The sequence below is a fragment of the Apteryx mantelli genome, chromosome 5 (assembly GCF_036417845.1).
Source record: "Apteryx mantelli isolate bAptMan1 chromosome 5, bAptMan1.hap1, whole genome shotgun sequence".
In the NCBI taxonomy this organism is placed as follows: Eukaryota; Metazoa; Chordata; class Aves; order Apterygiformes; family Apterygidae; genus Apteryx; species Apteryx mantelli.
In genome coordinates, this window is record NC_089982.1 from 18,798,665 (window position 1) to 18,817,762 (window position 19,098).

Below are 19,098 nucleotides of genomic sequence, written 5' to 3' on the forward strand. Positions count from 1 at the left end.
CCAATGCAAACGCAGCTCTCAATTCTATCAGGCCTTACAAAAGGGAGCGACAAAAACATTTGTACAGAACTACCATTTTTAGTACAACAGATGCTGCTTCTTGCAAGCAAAGCTAAAACAACATGCTTGCAGCAAGCTTTCTAAACAAGGTCTGTGGGAAGAGAGGACATATGTTTTTAATAACATCCTATAAACATTTACAGGAAGCAGCAGCTACATTCCATATAAAGGCATTTGGTGTATTTTGTGCAGCATGGTGTGAGTGGGTAGGAGTGGAGCCCCAGTACAGATAATTAATTTCTTTATATTGAAGGCTTACACAAATCCACAACAAAGGTTTTCAGGGCCTCTGCTGCTGCTCTGCATATAAATACACTCACATGCAAGGGTATATAACAATATATGGTACAAAGTGTGCAATATGCTTTATTTTTGCCATTTAGGGTATGACGACATAACTCAAAAAGCCAATCTTGAGTGGCATATGGGGAAAAAAGCATGACAATATAGCACAGTTAACTATATCAAATGGTAGTGCAACAAAGCCAGCGGAAGTCATTGACTTTTGTTGAATATATCCAGATATCTTTCCAGTGACCAATAGCATAAAATGGCTGCTAAATTCCCAAGCCAGCAAATCACCTGGGGAATGCCATCTTTGCCCAGCCTACATGATTTGCCCAATTTGCTTAGGGAAGGTAAGAAGATCTTTTGAGAGCCAGATTTTTCATAAGTTGCTTCAAACACTTCTTGCTTCCATTGCCAGTCACTTACAAAAATTCTTGTCCAACATAAAGATGCTGTATACGTTTAGACCAAATTACAACACCAAAATACTGTTCATCCTTTCAGCGTTCCCTTGTAAATTACATCAGATATATATGTGAATTTCAATTTATTAAATTCAGTCCAAATTGTAAGATAAGCAGACAGGAAGCTTTTCCACTCCAAGAATTTGCTTCTTTCCTTGGCCAATATGTTGCATTGAAAAAAAAAAGGCCAGGAACTATTATACTGCCAAGATTTAGTGTTTCAGAGTGCAAGGAAATTTTAGGCCCTTTCCCAGACCTGCTTGGTCTGAAGTTGTTTTGGTGGTCTGCTAACAGCCATCTGGCTAGCAGCTGCTTGAGCAGAAAGACAACTCAGTGGTTTTCAGGTAGCTCCAAAGGCAGATCTTACTTAAACAGATAAATCTGAAAGCAGCCAGTTTTAGTATAAAGGAACCTCTCATACGCACACCTGTGTCTGATGTACAGCTTGTATTTAGAGAAAGATTGTCCCCACACCCACTGGTATTAAGTGCTATAATTTCAAACAGATTACTTTCTAAAACTCAGTCCAAAAAGACACTAGCCCCTGCTATTCCTACTGATGATGCAGTTCCCACTTGAATAGATTCTGAGCATCACCGATCCTTTCTGAGTATTGTAACCATAAACTAGAGTTTTTCATTTTTCTGTGTAAAAGAAGGAGCTTAGGCAGGGTTTCCAATTTAAACCAGTATTTATCAATAAACGCCTGCAGGACACAGTACTGTGGAGTGCTGTGAATAAACCATGAGAATTGCTCAGAATTTGGGACTGCTCAGTTTTAAGTTCTGTGAAGTCTCACAAAATCAACTGCACTTATGAGAACGATCACAATCCCAGAAGGAGAATATACAGAGTACCTGAGGTTTGCTTAAAGCAGCAAGAGGAATTAACACACTGCGCAGGCTCAGGATCAACTTTTCAAGTAATCACCACTCTGGTGCCTCAGAATTATCTTTTCCGAATGTTCGCTGGGGCTGTGCACACACTGAGCTGAAAGCAAATGTGATGATTCTCAGACCAACTGGAAATGTTTAATGAATGATACAAAAATGACTGGACAGACTTAGAAGGCAATACTTAGCCTCTTCTTTCCCTAGGAGCCCACTACTGTAACACAGCAGCATTTCAGTTATTAAGGGAGATATCAGTTTTATCTGCAGCTGCTGCCCCTTTATGCTGAAATAATTAACATCTCTGGGAAGGGGGAAAAACAAGTATAAAAGGACATATTGTACTGCGTATTCCAACAGATTTGTTTGTTTTCGGAATGAAGAAGGATTGCTGTTAAACACTGCAGGCTACAGTCATGTTTTGTGAAAGCAGATGGGGGACACTTATTTATTTATTTATTTATTTTTAAATCCTGAACTGCAACTCTAACCCCAAAGGGAAATCACACTAAATCAGAGAGATATTTCTCCACTTCTCTGAATCTCAGGAGGACAGCTCTCTTCAAGTTCTGCAGCTATTCTCTGATGAGAAAGGATGCACAAAGATATCAACTACAGGCAAGAGTTTGTATTTGTTTCTTAAAAGACTTTAAAACTCTTACTCCATTCCCAAACAATGAAAGCTCTGTCATAGCTGACACATATCAGTCACTGACAACCAAAAAAACATTACTTGAGAAAAACAGAAAGCTTTCAAATGGAGCTACTTAACTCAGTGGCATAAAGATATCCCAGTTTTGCCCCTACTTAACTGGACTCCTTTTTAAACTCTCACACAGTTTTCTGATGAAAGTCTCTCTAATTATTAAGGAAAAAAGGTAAGAGGTAAACAGAACAGAACACTGTCTAGAAACAAAGTGCTAATTACTTGTCTTTTAACAATTATACTTATAGCACAACCCACTGTACATCATGGAGAGGTTTAAATTGATACTAGCATTAAGAGCAAACTATTACTTACTATTTTCTTAAGCTGAACTTCTTAATCTCTAACTGCCAAAGTAGTTAAAGTGTCAAACACTAAGCAGCAATTTCATCTGCCCAGTGATTTTAATCAGCATCACCCCAAGAGTTTCCTTTTGCTCATTTCTTCTTCTCCCCTTCTTCCCCCACAAGTCAAGTATTCTCCATTTCAGAGCAACCTGCAAGAAAACTGAGAATGGGAGGGCCAGTCCAGTGACATACTTACTATACATTCAGAAACTAGGAAAAAGCCTCAATGGCTGAGAAACATAATTCCTCAAAAATTACCGATAATCCTATTCTTACAGAAAAGCTATTAAAATGAGTGCTCCCTGCCAACAAAGAATGGGCCCTGATCTTACAAACCTGAGGCTATAGAAGATTTTGGTCTCATAACAATCATTAAGTTTTAGACAAATTTCCCCACTTAATTCCCATGATTCTCAGTGAAGTTATCTTTGAGAAAGTGAAGCTGTTTACTGAGAGAAGAGCTGCACTTTTCCTGTGCTGTAAAAAACTTATTCTCTCCAGGCTTAACACATCTGAATCTTCTTCTGAAAGGACAGTCTGCAAGCAGAATATGATACTTCACACTGCATTCGCACTGCTGCACACAGACAGTAGTACAGAAGCACAGAAGTACTCAATTCCATTTGCATACAAGAAGCGTGGTCATGAGGACGACTCTGCAAGGATATTTCACACTGCACAGCTAGCAATCAGCTAGGCTGGTATTAGGGTCATCTGCATTAGCAGTTTGCTTTGCAAATTTGCAAGTTAAAAAATGAAACCCAAACATTCATATTAGGCAACAATACCTGGAAGTAACCCAGCTAAAAGTGGCAAAACACTGGAAATGTTCAACCCATTTCAGAATACAAGATGATGCTACAAAAATAAAAGGAATCTTCAACATGGAAAATGAGCAGTGTGCTACATCACCTGAGTGGATAAATACGCACTCTCACAAAACTTGCAACTGCCAGCAGTCACTTTCTAAGACGGCTGTGTTTCAAAAGTCAAAACACTTTCTGCATGACAGGCCCTCTTGAAATTCCAAGGAACCTTTCCAAAAGCTTAATGTAAAAACACATATGCCCTCCTTGATAAAGACACCTGAGTTCATACAAGTAAAAAGAGAAAAGCCTTGTCTCTTGCTGTCTGCCTCTTCTTGTCCTGCGTGTTCCAAAGTAAGACACCATTCTGTTGTGCAGGTTGCTGACATAACTTGTATTAGGAAAGGTAAAGATACTTGCCATGGATTTTCTGGGCTTCTGGGTCATCCACACTGATAGCAATTATTTTCCAATCCGTCTCTCCTTCATCAATAAGAGCTAAAACTCCCAAGACCTTCACCTGAACAATCTCACCAGACGAACGAATCTGAAACAGAGCATAACCTCACAGACTGGGAAAAGGCCACATGGAATTTCTCTTTTACCTTAGAGACAAAATGGTTTTATTACCTTTTTGACCAGCAGTTAGCAGAACTGCAAAACAGATCTGTAAACCCAATACACATCATTCAGTGTTGCTTGCCTTTCTTCTGCCAGCACTCTCATCAACTCTCAATTCTCTGGTCAGCATTTATTCAAGGAGAAAACACATGCTAGAAAAACCTTTTCTTCTCTTTTACTCTAGTTCCCCCACACCTTTATCTTCACCCCAATCTGCAAGTCAAAGGTATCTCTTACTCATTTTCTAATTCCTTCTTCCTACCACCTTCTGATTCTCTCAACTCTTCGTCTTCATCTTTCTCTTGCTGTTCCTTCCTCTATACCCCAACACATATGCACGCCCACCCTTCCCCAAAAATATTACTGCACCTCTTCTCCATGTTTTCCTGGAAACCTTGTCCCTACCAGATGATACTCCTCTTCTAATGGCTTCTGGATCTCTGAAAATTCAAGGCATAGGTTCCTTTCCCCAAATGAAGCCACCTTTGCTTACCTAAAATAGCCCCAGAGATACTTCCTACAAACTCAGCCATTTCATAATCCCATCTCTGATACTGTGGAGGTCTGCTCCATTCTTTACCACCTCTATGTCTGTAGGGTTTTATTCTTTCAGCGAGCTCAACCCCTCCCCTATTTCTATTACTCAAAATCGTGTTTGCAGTATCTCTTTTTCATCCACTCACTCCATGTCCCATAATTCTGCAATGGGTTCCTGTCCCTTCCTCTAGGGAAAAGAATCTATTTCCATTTGCACCTATGAGAAAACTCTCAAACCTACCTCCTTTGTAGGTCTGCCATTGTAATCTTATATGCATCACGCTGTCATATTACCTTATCTTTCAGAAACCTACTTTTAACTCTAGTGCTGCTAACAGGGGAAAAAAGAAAAGTCTTTTTTCTTTCCCCAAATCACAGCCCTCTCCTTCCTCATCCAAAACTCACTGTCCAGCTACAGAACTTTGGGGTAATGTTCTCTTACCTTCCCCTTTATCCAGTACCCAGACTTTATCAAATCCTGCTTTTTTCTTCTCTTTAAAATTCCACATTTTCATATCTATTCCCTCCCCAGATCTTCTATTACTGCTTTTGTCATCCTGTCTTCTGTTTCCTATCTGCCTTTCTCTTCCAAAAGCAGTTACCAAATTATTAAAATAATCTTGATAAATTAATTTTAATAAAGACAACAAACCTTTGAACCTATTTCACAAACATCAACAGGATCATTATCCCCACAACATCCTGTAATCTTATCTGTGTGGCTTGGATCTTCCCAGGTCTGTTAAAGGAAAGAGAAATATAAGTTACCAACTGTTCTACAATTGCAATTCCTTTAACTACTAAACTATCAAAATTAATGAAAACACCAGTAAAAAAACTCAGCTTTCTGAGAAGTCTTGCTCCAAGGAGAAAAAAAAAAGGGGGGGGGGAGCAGACCTGCTGAGGCTGGGTATACAGTAACAAAAATCTCAGCTGCATCAAGGATACAACATACAGGCTTTATCAATTTGCAGTGACCAAGGTGTCAGAGGACCCTGAACATGTATTATTCCGGTTACTACTGCTTGCAGGATTAAGCTAGGATACCCTACAATCACATACTTAGTATATTATTTGGGTATACCTGCGCTAACATAAGTTGCTTTCAAAACCATCTAGGCTTTGAGCTGACCAAGCTTCTAGGTATGCAATTATTGGCACCCAACTACCTCTTTGAAGTTTTGAAATTTAGCTATGAAATATTTTTGAATACAATGATGCACACATACCCAAGAACAGCCAGCAGCTCAAGATCGAAGAAGCTTTCCTGGGATATAGGTTCAAATCCCTGCTTTGAGCTCTGTTTTAGCAATTAATCATTACCAGGCCAGTATTTGTTTTGTCTCTTACTGGCTTGGGATGAAAAACTCCATCCCAGAGTTGAGAAGTTACTCTGATGAGAATTTTGAGACCAATGAAGTTTCGCTGAAAATGTGTTAGAAAGTTTTCTTCCGAGGAGCTTTACTGTTAGTTCCTATTGTCCACAGCCAAGCCTCCACATAAATCTCATTCTTGAAAACTGGACTAACACTAAAAAGCGAAACTGTAAAAAGCAAGAGCTAAGGTATTTATGTAGCAGCATCATTATCAATAATTGCTTAAGTGAATCAAAAGAGAATTTAAACTTAAAACTTATTTTTCAATATTTTTCCAAAGCACTTTTTATTTTAGGTCACATTTTAGATAAATACTGGTATATGAGCACTAGAACACTAGTGATCCTCCTATTAAAGCAGATCCCTCAGCCAGTAGCTTTCGTAAGGACAGATGGATGGTTAGCTAGGAATGCAGTGTTCTCCAGACAATATTGCAGCAACTCCTGAAATAATGACAGTCCTATTGTCTTTTTTTCTTCTCTGTTCCACAGCATAAAATAGCAGCTTCAGTAAAATCTGCAGCAAATATACATCTTTTAGCCATATACCATGGCTAAACTTCTGGCAACTGCTGATCTTGATGACAAATCCTTCTGTGATAATGGAGACACTTAACTGGATCAGGCTCAGAGTTTGTGACAGCTGCTAATAAGAATCTGGAGTATTGTCTAGACTTCAACAATTGGAGGTTTAATGATCCAAGTGATCTTTTAAAGTTATTACAGAAAAGAACAATGAAAATTACCTCCAGCCCTCTGACTTACAAGGTAACAGGGGGAGTTGAACCTGCCTCCTGGGGAAAGTGTCATCAGTTCAAACTACTTCACTTCATGTGTGCAAACATTCCAATGTTTAATTTTGGCTTTGTACTAAAGTACAAACAAATTTCCAAACATTAAATGGAATTGTTGGTTCCCAACTATCTAATTAGAAATTTTGTCTACTGGGATGGCTGACTGCATATGAACTTCATTGCCATACTCCACCACCTACCTGATATCTCCCCTTCAGGGATTAAATACATTAGCAGATTTTCAGGAGTAAGCTTTCATTGCTTATGCAATAATCCATCACTGTACAGACAAGAAATTACCCTTCCTGGCTCCATCAGGTTTTTCAATACTAATTTAACACCAACGTGTTATTCACAGAAATGAAATAACCAAGTTTATAAACTTTCATTATGTTCAAAATTTCTACCGTTAGCTGTTTTTTTTCAGGGCTCAAATGGAAAGTTTTAAATGTGTTATGATCAGAAAAGTCTCATAGTTCACAACAAAGTTAACTGAGGCAGTCAGGGTTTAATCTGAAAAAGAACAGCTCTTGGATTCTTGTTTTTTGATATTAAGAAATCCCAATTAACATTCACACTGCAATAAACGAAGAGCTTAAATGAGTTTTGTTTTGTTTTAAGAATGTCTTGTTTAAACAGGAAAGCACTACTTGACAAGGTATTCTTGAATGGCAGACCACGACAATTTAATTCTGTCACTAATGTACAGAGAGGCAGACAGTAAAAGTTCAAAATTCCTTGATTATTTAACTCCTTCCTGAAATAGAGTGCTTATCTACACCCACACCCAAATTCTGATCACAATTTATGGCCACAATAAAGCTCTACATTAAAAAAAATCCTAATTTACAAATCTATCAAACAGAAACATCCTTATTCCAACTGATTTGCATTCAGGCAGTACTCAAGATTTACAAGGCAATTTACTCAGAAGACAGAAAAGTTTCACCATTATAACAAAAATGTTACCTGAGGGAGGGCACCATAATTCCATATATAACCCTTGTGAGGAAAGATATTTGCCACATATCGAAGCTTGCCTTTCTTTATATCTTGTTTAATGGGATTCAACGGCTCCTCAGTGGCAATCTAAGCAGATCGTGAAAGACGGAGAGAGAGAAAAAGAGAGAACTGTAAAATGGAAAGCAATTCATTCTGTACCCAACCAGTTAGAAAGCTCCATCTGGGAGCATGTGTTTGTGGTTTGAGGAGTATTAAAAGTGTGATGGCCTCACTGTAAATCTCAAGGGTCACGTTCAAATAGCAACTTATTAAGGTTTTAAATAATGTTGTGAAGTATGCAAGAAAAGAAAAAAAAAAGAATCTAGAAAAGGAAGTCATAAATTTATAAGGAGACTGTCATGGTCAAACATAAATACTGAAGGGAACTTAAGTTAGAAGCTCTTGCACTTTATGAGACAAGTTCAACAGAGATATAAATGGTAGCATGACTTCTTCAAACAGGGGCTTTGACAGCAATTGGGGAAGTGTTTCATCTTCTTCTCGCTCCCCATTCATTCCTTTCCCACTGCACACACTCTTTCTCTACATCACCTCTCAGCATACAAATCCTGTTAGTAAGGCCTAGTTGTGCATAGTCACCGAACACCAAATTCATGCAAGTTTGGAACAAGTTAAGCTCGCATCAGGAGAAGGCATTTCTACTCCCAAAGGAGCATTCACATAAGGACTAAATCAATTATTGAAGAACAGTTTATCATGGACATCATCCACCACTAAAACCTTAAATACAAACCCATCATCGTATCGGTTACCTACCACACATTAGCTAACTCACTGTAACTGTTCTTTTGCCACTCCAAGACACAGCACAATTCATGTTAATTAGGCTCTTACTCAGAAACGCTCATTTGAATGACCTCATATTTGTTACAGGCTATGAGCATGCACTGGCTCCGGTGGTTCACAGCTTGTGTGCCTGAGCATACCATCCTTAGCCTACACTTCACAACATCTTTGTAATTTAGCTACAAACACGACCAAAGTTATCCCAAAGGAACTGCACTTTTTTGGACCATACCATACTCAATAGCATGCAAGCAAGCAAACCCTCCCCAAGAGCTGAGGTCACGGTTCACGCATTTCTAGTTTCACACCTGATTCTACCTGCCTCTGGTCATAACTTAACAGTGAAGACCTGGCCTACTTGTTCTGGGATTTTGATGCAAGTGGTGCTCAACAACCTTTCTCCTGATGTAAACTGGGGCAAAGAGTTGTAACTGACAACAGTAGGCAGTAGCCCAATAAAGCCTCATAAAAAGCACTCATAAAAAGGGAGGGAAAAGAGAAAATACTGATGAGCAGGACATCTTGCACAGGGGATATAACAGCAGGAAACACTCATCCTAAAGCAAGGTTTACTCTCCTACAGTCTCCATTCCAAGTGAGGGAATTCTAGCATGGAGATGCAGTCCAGAGCTGGTACCTACACCTTACCACAGCCTCAACTGAAGGATTCTCAGGGCAGAATGGCAAAGCAAGATAACTGTCTGCCTTAACGATAACGTAAAAATTTTCATATATGTCAGTAGTTATACTACATCTTGTCTTCTGTTGAGTCAGAAAACATTCAAACCCACCGATTTCTGAACCTAACAGGACAGCAAAATTTTTTCCCCTTGATGTAAAGTGCCAAAGGGGGTAGGGGAGAAAAAAGAGAGCACTCTGATCTTTAAGCAAAGACTTCAAATAGCAGGGGTAAAGGTGAACTCTGGAAAAAGGGAACTCAGCTTCCACAATAAGACATCATCTTAAAAATACAAGCTAATTTTCCAAGATAACCCTATTTCTAGAATAACAGCCAAGATGGTAAACACAGTTCAAATGATATTTCCAGCATCACGGAAAGAAGATAAAATTCTGAAATAATGGTTTGGGGAAGTTCTTTGTGGTACTTTTAATAATCAAAAGAGTTAACAGCTCAACCAACTTCCTTAAACACATCTGGGAAACATCCTTAAAATTAATATAAATGTTAAAAAACACAGCAAAAACCCTGGCGAGATCTGTTGTTTTACCAACACTACAGATGAAGCATTACTCAGCTTCTATATTTTAACAGTAGAGGAACAATCCTGTAAGCTCTACTTATAAAGTATCTCCTGGCAAGAGCAGGTATTTTCAACCAGTGAGGTCCCCAAGTATTTTTTGTCACAAGGAAATAATTTTTCACTTGCCATTCCATTTGCCAGGATTTGGCCTGGCAAGCTATCATTTATACAGCAGAAATAAGAGGAATTAAATCCTCTGAACTGAATGTTATATGAGTGAGCAGGAGTCAGACTAAATGTAGGACAGTATCCTGAACCCAATACTCTAGGACCCTGTCGTAGGTATTCTGCACTCTGCAATCAGAGGGCTGTCAAGAGTCATTGCTCATCTGCAGAAAGGAAACAAAATTAGAATCTTAGCATTTTCTTTAACCACAAGGAAAATCTTTGCATGCACATCTTCAAATAAATATTGTAACAAAGAAAATTTTACATATAAAAGGCATCCCACATTCTGATTAATCTATTCCAGTATTTCAGAGTTTAAGTTGCCATAACTTTCATAAATACCTATATAATCAAGGTATTTTTTCTTAATTACCTCCATTTTTGCATTTGTCCAACGAGGCACTTCTACAATCATATTAAACAGTACCTAAAATAAAAACAATGAAAGAATCTGAAATGAAAGCCCACTTGATAATTAGCACTTTGCAATAAGACAAGTTCTCTCCTCTGTATTTAGCAGCAACACATATCAAGCCTCACTATTCCATCTGTTTTTACATTGCTAAGCACAATTGGTTTAGAGTCACCAGTTCCTCACAATGATATTCAATCTCCTGGTTCCTCCTTCCTCTTCTCCCTCCCTCTTTGAGAAGATAAACAACTACAAGACAGGGAAATCCACATGATGCTTTTTATTCCAATCTCAATACTATTCTTCACACAATGTTTAATAAGCCTGTGGAATGATTTACCACAAGACAGTGTTGAGTCTACCAGTCAAAGAGGATTGGATGTTCTTATAAGAAAGTTGAGTTTCACTCAAACACTGGAGAGTGCTTTTTTCCCCACGGATTTATTTCTTCAGGATTTCCTCTTTGGCCTCATACATTTTTGAAAAAAACATACAAATATAACAACCACTGAGATACCTGATCCTCAGTCAAATCTAGCTGAAGGGAGACAAAATGAATTCAAAAGTGATAGGGGAGGAAGGACCTAGACACAGACACCTAGTGTTTCCATCAGCCTTCTTCCCACCAGAAACTAACTGAAAATAGTTTTAAGGGAATAAATAAATAAAGCATGTAAGCTTTCAGGCTTTTAGGAGAAGAAGAGAGAAAAAAAAAAGTCTAAACCATTCTTACTGGAGAGGTTAAAGTGACATTTTCCAAAGAGAAAAACTATGTGTGCAGCTATGTGTTGTAAGGTTTCTTCTTCCTAAGCAGAGCTAAGCACTACAAGGGAGGATAGAGTATTAATCAAAATGGGTCACTAGTCCAATCCATCCAGCAAAGCCTACAACCTATTTTCTCCAAAATTACTAAAATAACCCCAAAATATCACATTGCCTAGGGTACTGTGACATCTCAGCCAAGGAAGTACTGGTATTAAAAAAGTGTTATTAAAAATGCACCAGCCAAGGAAGGACAGACTATATTTTTAAATAAATTTTTTGAGAAATATAAGGCCAAACCAAATGAAAAGTTGCACTGACTCTTTAGCTCCATTGCAATTAAGGTATTAGCAGACACTTAAATTTCTGTATTTTTGCTCTTTGTAACCTGCACCTGCAGCAAACCAATACCATTGCCAGGGCCAATGTCACAGTCTGATTAAAGTCGTTCCAGTGGTTCTATGAACCATGCTCCTCTCCCCAAACCTTCAAAGACAGAAGCAACAAAGCAAAGGAAAATACCAGCTGTCACTCACTGTTTTTCCTGTAAGATCACAAGCTATGCACAATCCTGACAAATAGCAAATTCCCAGAACATTTAAAAAAAGTTTGCCACCTGTAAGTATTGTGTCCATATTGTAATCAGTGTTATCAAATACATTAAACAAGAAAAAAAAGGGGGGGGAGAAAGGTGCTTCAGATCAGTTTCATAAGGCACCCCTTACACATAAGAATAGCTGAAATAGAGCAGTAACCAGAAAGAGAGCTCAAAGATGTCAACACTAAGGAAGCAGACACAGAAAGGGGTGACACACAGACAGCAGCAGGTAAGGAAGCCAAATAAAGTTTGCACATCTGAGAAACACCTGGAAAAAGACATACACAGCATGAAAGCCAGTGTTGACAAGAAGCTTTCAGGGAACCGCCAGCAAGTGTTCTGACTGGTAGCTACAGGCAAAAAACTCACAAACTACTCCTGGAATGACGCACAGTGTCTTCCCCTCCACCATATTCCTATGTTTTTGCTGCGAGAGATGCCACTAAGTATTTTCCTGACTGTATCTAGTGCAATGGCCTCAAGAGCTTGCAAATGTTGTTTTTGAACTTTAATTGGTCAAAAGTTACTCAGGGTCTTCACAAGAAGAGCTCTCATGGCTGGACCACAGCTGGAGTGAAGTGCATATAATGCTTTTCTCCCATAGAATCACTTGCATTTAACCTAGCTTTAAGACCAGGGCTTTATAATTTGTGGTATCAGTCAAAAGTGATTTGCCAAGAGTCTTAAATGTGACAGCCTGACAGATTAATTCATATGCAAAAAAACCCCGAAAGTACTCTCTCTAATGCTAAGCTGCCACAAGCGTTTACAAGAGATTAATAACTTCATGCAGTGTTTACATTTAAAAATAAAAAGTTTATTTATAGGACAATCAGATTTTCACAGTGATGAGGCAGGATTCACTGGAGTGGAAAGGAGAGCACACATTAGATAGAAATATACTTCTGTTTCCAGCTGTCAGACTATCTCTGTTTTCCCCCTTTCTCTTTTCCATCTTGTTTCCCTTCCTTGTTCCTTGCCTAAGTAACACCCAAAGATTTTTCCACCACTCTTATTTCCTCATACCAAGCACTTATTCCTTCTGTCCGCTTCAACATTCTCTCCCAAGATCCTTGCTGCAAAATAGTCCTCGCCTCAGCTGCAAACAAATGCAAATGTCAGACACCATGCGTCTCCCTAGATTACCACCTGCATAGGCCATTGAGTGATTAGTTTTGCCCAGTCAATGAACCTGATATTTTTAATCATTAAAATGAAAATATGCCATCTCACTGAAAACCCAAGTGGCTACTTCTACCCCCTCAAGCAATGGTGAGACTGCTCCAATAGACCATTTGACACACCTTCTGGAGGAAGAAAAAGGAAAACCCAAAAGCTGATCTCTCATGAAAGGAAAACTACCTGCTTTAGGAAACTCCCAGCCCTTTCTTACTGCCCCCTCTTTAAAGTTTCTTCCCCTAGCAGTGCTGTAAGGCAGTGAATCCACTGTTTGTGTATGTGCTCTTTCCAGAGTCATAAACCTCTGGCAGAAATAAGAACTGCCTTTAAATGACGACAAAAAGATAGCCTTCCAAACAATTATCAACTATCTAGTGAATTAGTTTAACATTTAACAGCCTTAGCATGATGGCAGTCAATAGGCCTGCCTATGAGATCACTGCTTCCAAAAGTCCAGACTAAATCCAATTCTGCAAGTGCCTAATGCAGAAGGGATTTCACTTCCTGAAGGCAGACTGCACAACAGGCCAGACAAAGTAGTTCCTGCAGGCTACTGTCACGTTAACCCTGCTGGCTGATGGTTTCTTCAGAGAGACAGTCTCCTGGAGCATGAAAGAAAAGATGAAACAGTTTCCTAGATTCAGAAAAAGGGACAGACCCTAACAGCTAGGGGAAGAGACCTAGCAGAGCCCAGAAGGACTTTCAACTCAAGATATTATGTAGCTTGATTGACTTAGGGTTAATGTGAACAGAAGGTGGACACTTACGCTCTATCAAACATACTGAGGAGGTAAGGAAAAAAAAAATCTATTTGCTGAACATAGAGAAGTCAAAAGTATATTTCCTAATTCCTAAAACTGAGTATGAAAGCAGGCAGAATATTACATTAGAAGGAACAAACAGTACCTTTAAATGATAAGAACTTCCAAAGAACTACAGTCTAACTTCACCATACAGGAACACACATAGGAGGTGTGTGTTTGCTTTACCAGCGTGTTTTCTGCAGCAAGGCTTGGCAATTTATTGCATTCCACTTTAACTGAACATCATTTTTAATTTATCCTAATATCGCTTTTGCTGATGTCATTTCACATGGACAACAAGAGCAGCTTTTGATTTTTTAAAACCACAAAGAGATAGAAAGGTATAGGAATATACTTCAAGATGCTCATACAGCAAGTATTCAGAAAAGCAAGGAAAATACAGATTGTCGAACCTAGATAAGCCATGAGTCAGCGTTCTCTCCACTAAGACCAATGGCCAAAGATAACTGCTGGCTCTGGCTATACAGATTCTCATTCAGATCAGGATTTGTTATCACAAACCTGAGTATCACAGGTCAGTAGAACTCAGCAAAGCATATTTCTCACACCTTTCCATTTTTGCAACCTTTCTGGATTCCCATACACCCTTCCCACAAACAATTCTTTCCTTCCTGCCTAACTTTCCCTTTTCTCATTCAACTACTTCCCTTCTCAGTCTTCCCAAGTTCCTGAGCTGGTGCATTTGAGGGGAGGGTTTTGAACAGGCATGATTTTGCCCAAAGGCTGCAACAGGTACCGCTCAACTCTAAAGGTTCAGCTAATTTGAAGCAAAACGGGAGCAACCCGCATAGAGCAAGGGAAGTGACAAAACGAGAGGTAGAAAAAGATATAAAATGAGGAACAGAAAGTCAGTAAGATTTCATAAAAAGACAAACATCGCCACTTTTTAAGTCCTGATTACCACTCACCATCACCCTTGCGTGAGGGGGAGAGGAGATATGCTGAAGCTTACAATTACTTTAGTCATTTTTACAGTAGAGTGCTTTCCAAAAAAAAAAAAAAAAAACCTGAAAGTATTAGAGACAGCATTTGGGAGCTGCTGACCCTCCTCGCTGAGAAGCTCTGAACTCACAAGAGACAAAGAAGAAAAAAGCAGCTACCATTTCCATTTCTATTCTGTCTGCTCATTTGCAATCTTACAGGGATTCTCACCAGCCATGGACTGAATACAGCAGCATGCACTTGAGAACTAATGAGAACGAAAAGGATGAGCTGCAGTCCAGCAGCAGTCTGAACAAAGAATGATGCCTTCAATAATAGAAGTTTAAAAGAAGGAGGAAAAAAAAAGAAGGGGAGGATGAAAAGAAGGACTGTCATGAAATACAACCAGAAATAAATGGAAAGGGGTTTGCTTATAACATGAGTCCCATTCCCAACCTAACACTTGCTACAAGGTATTTGCCAAAGAAAACATCAGAACAGATGCCAGCAACATCTGGAGACCAAATATTCTCTGCCTAAAAGAGAAGTCAATGGAACTTTTCCAATACAAATTAACAGGCCACATGGGTGGGGGGGGCAGTGCCCAGCATAAATGCAAAATTTCTGCAGCCTTTTCCTACTGTACTTCCCTCATATTGCAGTGAAAAGGAAATCAAGAACACTGTGGAAGAGTTTTTACCCACAGGTGTCCTAGAAATGGTGTCAGGCACATCCACTTATAAGATAAACTAGTTACTGGACATACTAACTCGTGAAACTACTCAGAAAAGCATTGAAACGGATGAAAATGAAACACTGACTTTCTTAAGTTTTAAGAAATTGTTTCTTTGAAGTTAAGCTTGATCAATTCACTGATGCAGCTTTGTCAGCAAACCATCTCTACCCCAGTAGATACTAACCTGATTGCTGAGTGAAGATTACTTCTGTCCTTCTCTGCATTTGCTAATCTACATAAGCGCAAAGCAAGATTTATGACAGATCCACAGAAAAAGATTCAAGTTCATATCAGGATGAAACCTCCACTGATGAGCAAAAATTTGGAATGTACAACAGCACATGTTATGGACTCGTTACTGTCTGGGTGACATATTCCAAAAAGGGGTCCAGCATGACTGAAGAAGGTTACAGAGGCTGTAGTTAGCACAGAATACAAAATTTGCACCTGTAGAGTATGGGAAGCATTGCCAGCTTTTCCCCCTCATGAAACGTACTGACTTAATCATAAGACAACTCTGACACCACAGTTTTGAACTCTGTTCCAAGCATGAGGCCCTCTATCAGATCACCTATTCAGACTGCTTGCCCACTCTGATGACCCCTTATATCTCATGTGACTGGCTTATTTATCAAAAGTTTTCGCCTGACAGAGGGAATTCAACTCAAGTCCACAAGGGCACTGCAGTACTGTGCAATCCACAGGACACAACAAAACAAAAGCTGTCCTGTTTCTTTCTTCCTCCCCCCGCCTTTTTTTTTTTTAACTGCTCTTGTGGGTCTCTGCAAGTTAAAGGAAGATAATCTTGACATGCATGGACAGATTCCTTACTAAGGCCAATGTTTTAAATAAAACCTTGTATTCAAGAACACCTGAGTCCTCTGAATGAGCTGATACGTGAACACTTCACCAAAGACACATATAATGACAAGGGGATTAGAAACCCTTTCAGTACAGCAGGGAGGGAAGCAACATGTCTTGAAAAGACAGCAATGACCTCTTGGAACCTTCTTCCTGCCACCTGGCTCTGAAGACCATATTCAACAGTCAGTCTCCAACAGAGTTTTCACTGTAACCATGGGGAGAACATCCACCCTCCCAGACAGAGATGTGAAACTTTTGATGCCTTTCATAGAGATTTATCTGGGCAAGAGTGGATTTTGAGTGCTTTCAATGCTTAAGACAAAGCTGAGGTTCAGACTGCAAGCTGGCAATAATTTGAGACTAAGGCTAAACATGATTTCTTCCAACACAGATCCTCCTTGAACATATCTTCTCTCAAGTCTTCACATAGTTGAAAAACATTCATGAAAGCCAAAAGATTAGTTGTCAACAGCAGCTGCAAAGCCAAATTTAACTGAGAGTTTGGGGAGGTCTACGATGTTGCAAAAAATGGCTGCACTACTGAGAACAGTAATGCCACAACTTTTCCCTTAGAACTAAGGCAAGCTGAAATTGCAAACCAGCCAACATACAGACTTCTAAGATGTGTGCTCCCCTATCCCATGAATGTTGAAAGCTGAAACTCCTGTTTTTGAAACCTTCTTTTCTTATCATAAATGCCAAGAACAATTTGAAGTAGATTAGACAGACTGAAGAGACTCATGCAAAATTATCTTCATTTTCCACAGCTAAACTGCCATCTTATAAAAAAGATTTTGGTGCAATTTAACGCATACTTTTAAGGGGCCATTCACTTGTGGAGACCAACGAATAATCACCATCCTAAAAGCACAAGTTTTAAAGATGCAGCTGTGTTTGTAGGGCAAGAGGAACTATCACCTTTGAATCCTGGCCAAATTCAGTGCAAGGATCTACTAAACACAAGATATCAATAGTAACTTTCACATGTCTAGAAGACAGTAAGGAGTACAGTGCTTCAAAGATCTTTAGAAATCAATAAATAGCATTAAATTCCCCATTTCTCCCTTCTCCCCTGATTACACTTTTTTCCCTTAAATGCAGGGATGCATTTCCCACCAGGCCAAGATGAGGAGAGCTGCTGAAGAACCCAGTGTAAAAAGAAGGAACACTACTTTCCTGAACACAAAGACCCCTCTATTTTCTCTCTTCTCCCCAGCTCTGAAAGAAGAAAAATGTGTTTTCTAAATTATCTGCCTTCTCACATTTCACCATCTAAGTAAAGACCAAGCATGGCTGGAAGCCTATAGCCTACACATTTGCTTGCTTGCTCACATCAGGAGCCCACAAAGACCAAAAGGTACAGTTGCCTTTGCTCCTTTTCTGTGGTTCTATTAAATCTGTCTAGAGCACGCTCACAGCAGGAGTTATGTGAAGCAGCTCGGGGTCTACACTGGCCCTGGGGGAAATAGCTGCTCAGCCTCGCTGGATTTTTCTTTTTTTTTCCTCCATAGACTGATCCAGAGATCAGAAAAGGGAACTAGAAACATGGTTTTAAACAAGTTATCGTGCTTCCCACTACACAGACAAAAGCAGTTTTGAACAGTTTTAGACACTGCATAGAACAGGTTTTGCATCTTCAAAGCTTGCAGATATCGTCACAGAATTTATAAGCAGATATAAAACAGAATACTTGATTTCCAGCAAGACCAGTAATTAAGAATTCATGTTGCAAGACAATGTCCCAACAGCCTTTCTCAACAGCCATACTCTCTTTCCTCTACAATTCACCTTTTAGGCATAACTCTTCATCTGCCAAATAATGAGAAAATCTATACAGCGTTACCTAGGCATTGTAGCCTAAATGAATCACAGGGCAAAGGAAGAAGAAACACATTTAATGCCTTAGTGCAGGATTGCATGGGGACAGGTGCGCAGTAGAAGAACCAGTGTACTACACACTAATTGCAAATCTGAAACCAGATAGTTAGGATAGTTTTGTCACAGGACATGGGTAGTTACAGTTTTGCGATACGACTGGTCAAATATTTATACTGAGAAGACAAAACATTCTGGGGAGTCCAACGGACATTTAGATGTCTGTATAGATGGAATGAAACCTTGCCTCTAACGGTTGAGTTCTGAGGGGTGAAAAAAATGTCATGGTCTTAAGACAGTTTTATTTCATTTTTTTCTTTCACTTTCTTCTACTCAATTTCTGATGTATGCCTGTGCCAAGGAAAGCATTGCAAAAAATGCTACGCTTTGGAAAAGAAACACTTGCATAAACAAATCTTGTTTCACAGAAAAAGCCAGAGCAGATCTTCCATGTTTTTTTGGGCTTCTGTTAGGTTTAGCTTTGGTATCGGTTAATTCCAAAGCATTAGCACATGTGATCTTCTCTCCTTTGGATTTCCCAGATGAGAAAAGAAAAGGACATACCCTCAGGTCTAAAAAACAGATAGTAAGTCTAATTTCTGTCCCAGCTAGATCTCCAAAGTTTTGTATTCACCAAATATTACCCCACAGTCAAAGCATAACGAATATTTCATTATGGGAGCTTTCTTTGCAAATGTTTCTGAATACAATAGGAAAAAATAAAATGTATGAACTTTGCACTAGCCATAATGAACCTTTCAGAGAGTGGTAAAAGAGTATTTGTCTTAGAGAATGTCTTG

The 19,098-nt window shown here is 39.2% G+C and overlaps 1 protein-coding gene across 1 annotated transcript in view; it reads right to left on the reverse strand.

Moving 5' to 3' along the window:
- The window catches only part of PPA2 (inorganic pyrophosphatase 2), a 37,030-nt gene that overhangs the window by 13,960 nt on the left and 3,972 nt on the right, over positions 1-19,098 (reverse strand). The window contains exons 4-7 of the mRNA XM_067297580.1: positions 10,501-10,554; positions 7,858-7,977; positions 5,372-5,458; positions 3,982-4,108 (exon numbers count right to left, since the gene is read on the reverse strand). Coding sequence (XP_067153681.1) covers positions 3,982-4,108; positions 5,372-5,458; positions 7,858-7,977; positions 10,501-10,554 — 388 coding nt within the window. The remainder of the gene's footprint in view (positions 1-3,981; positions 4,109-5,371; positions 5,459-7,857; positions 7,978-10,500; positions 10,555-19,098) is intronic.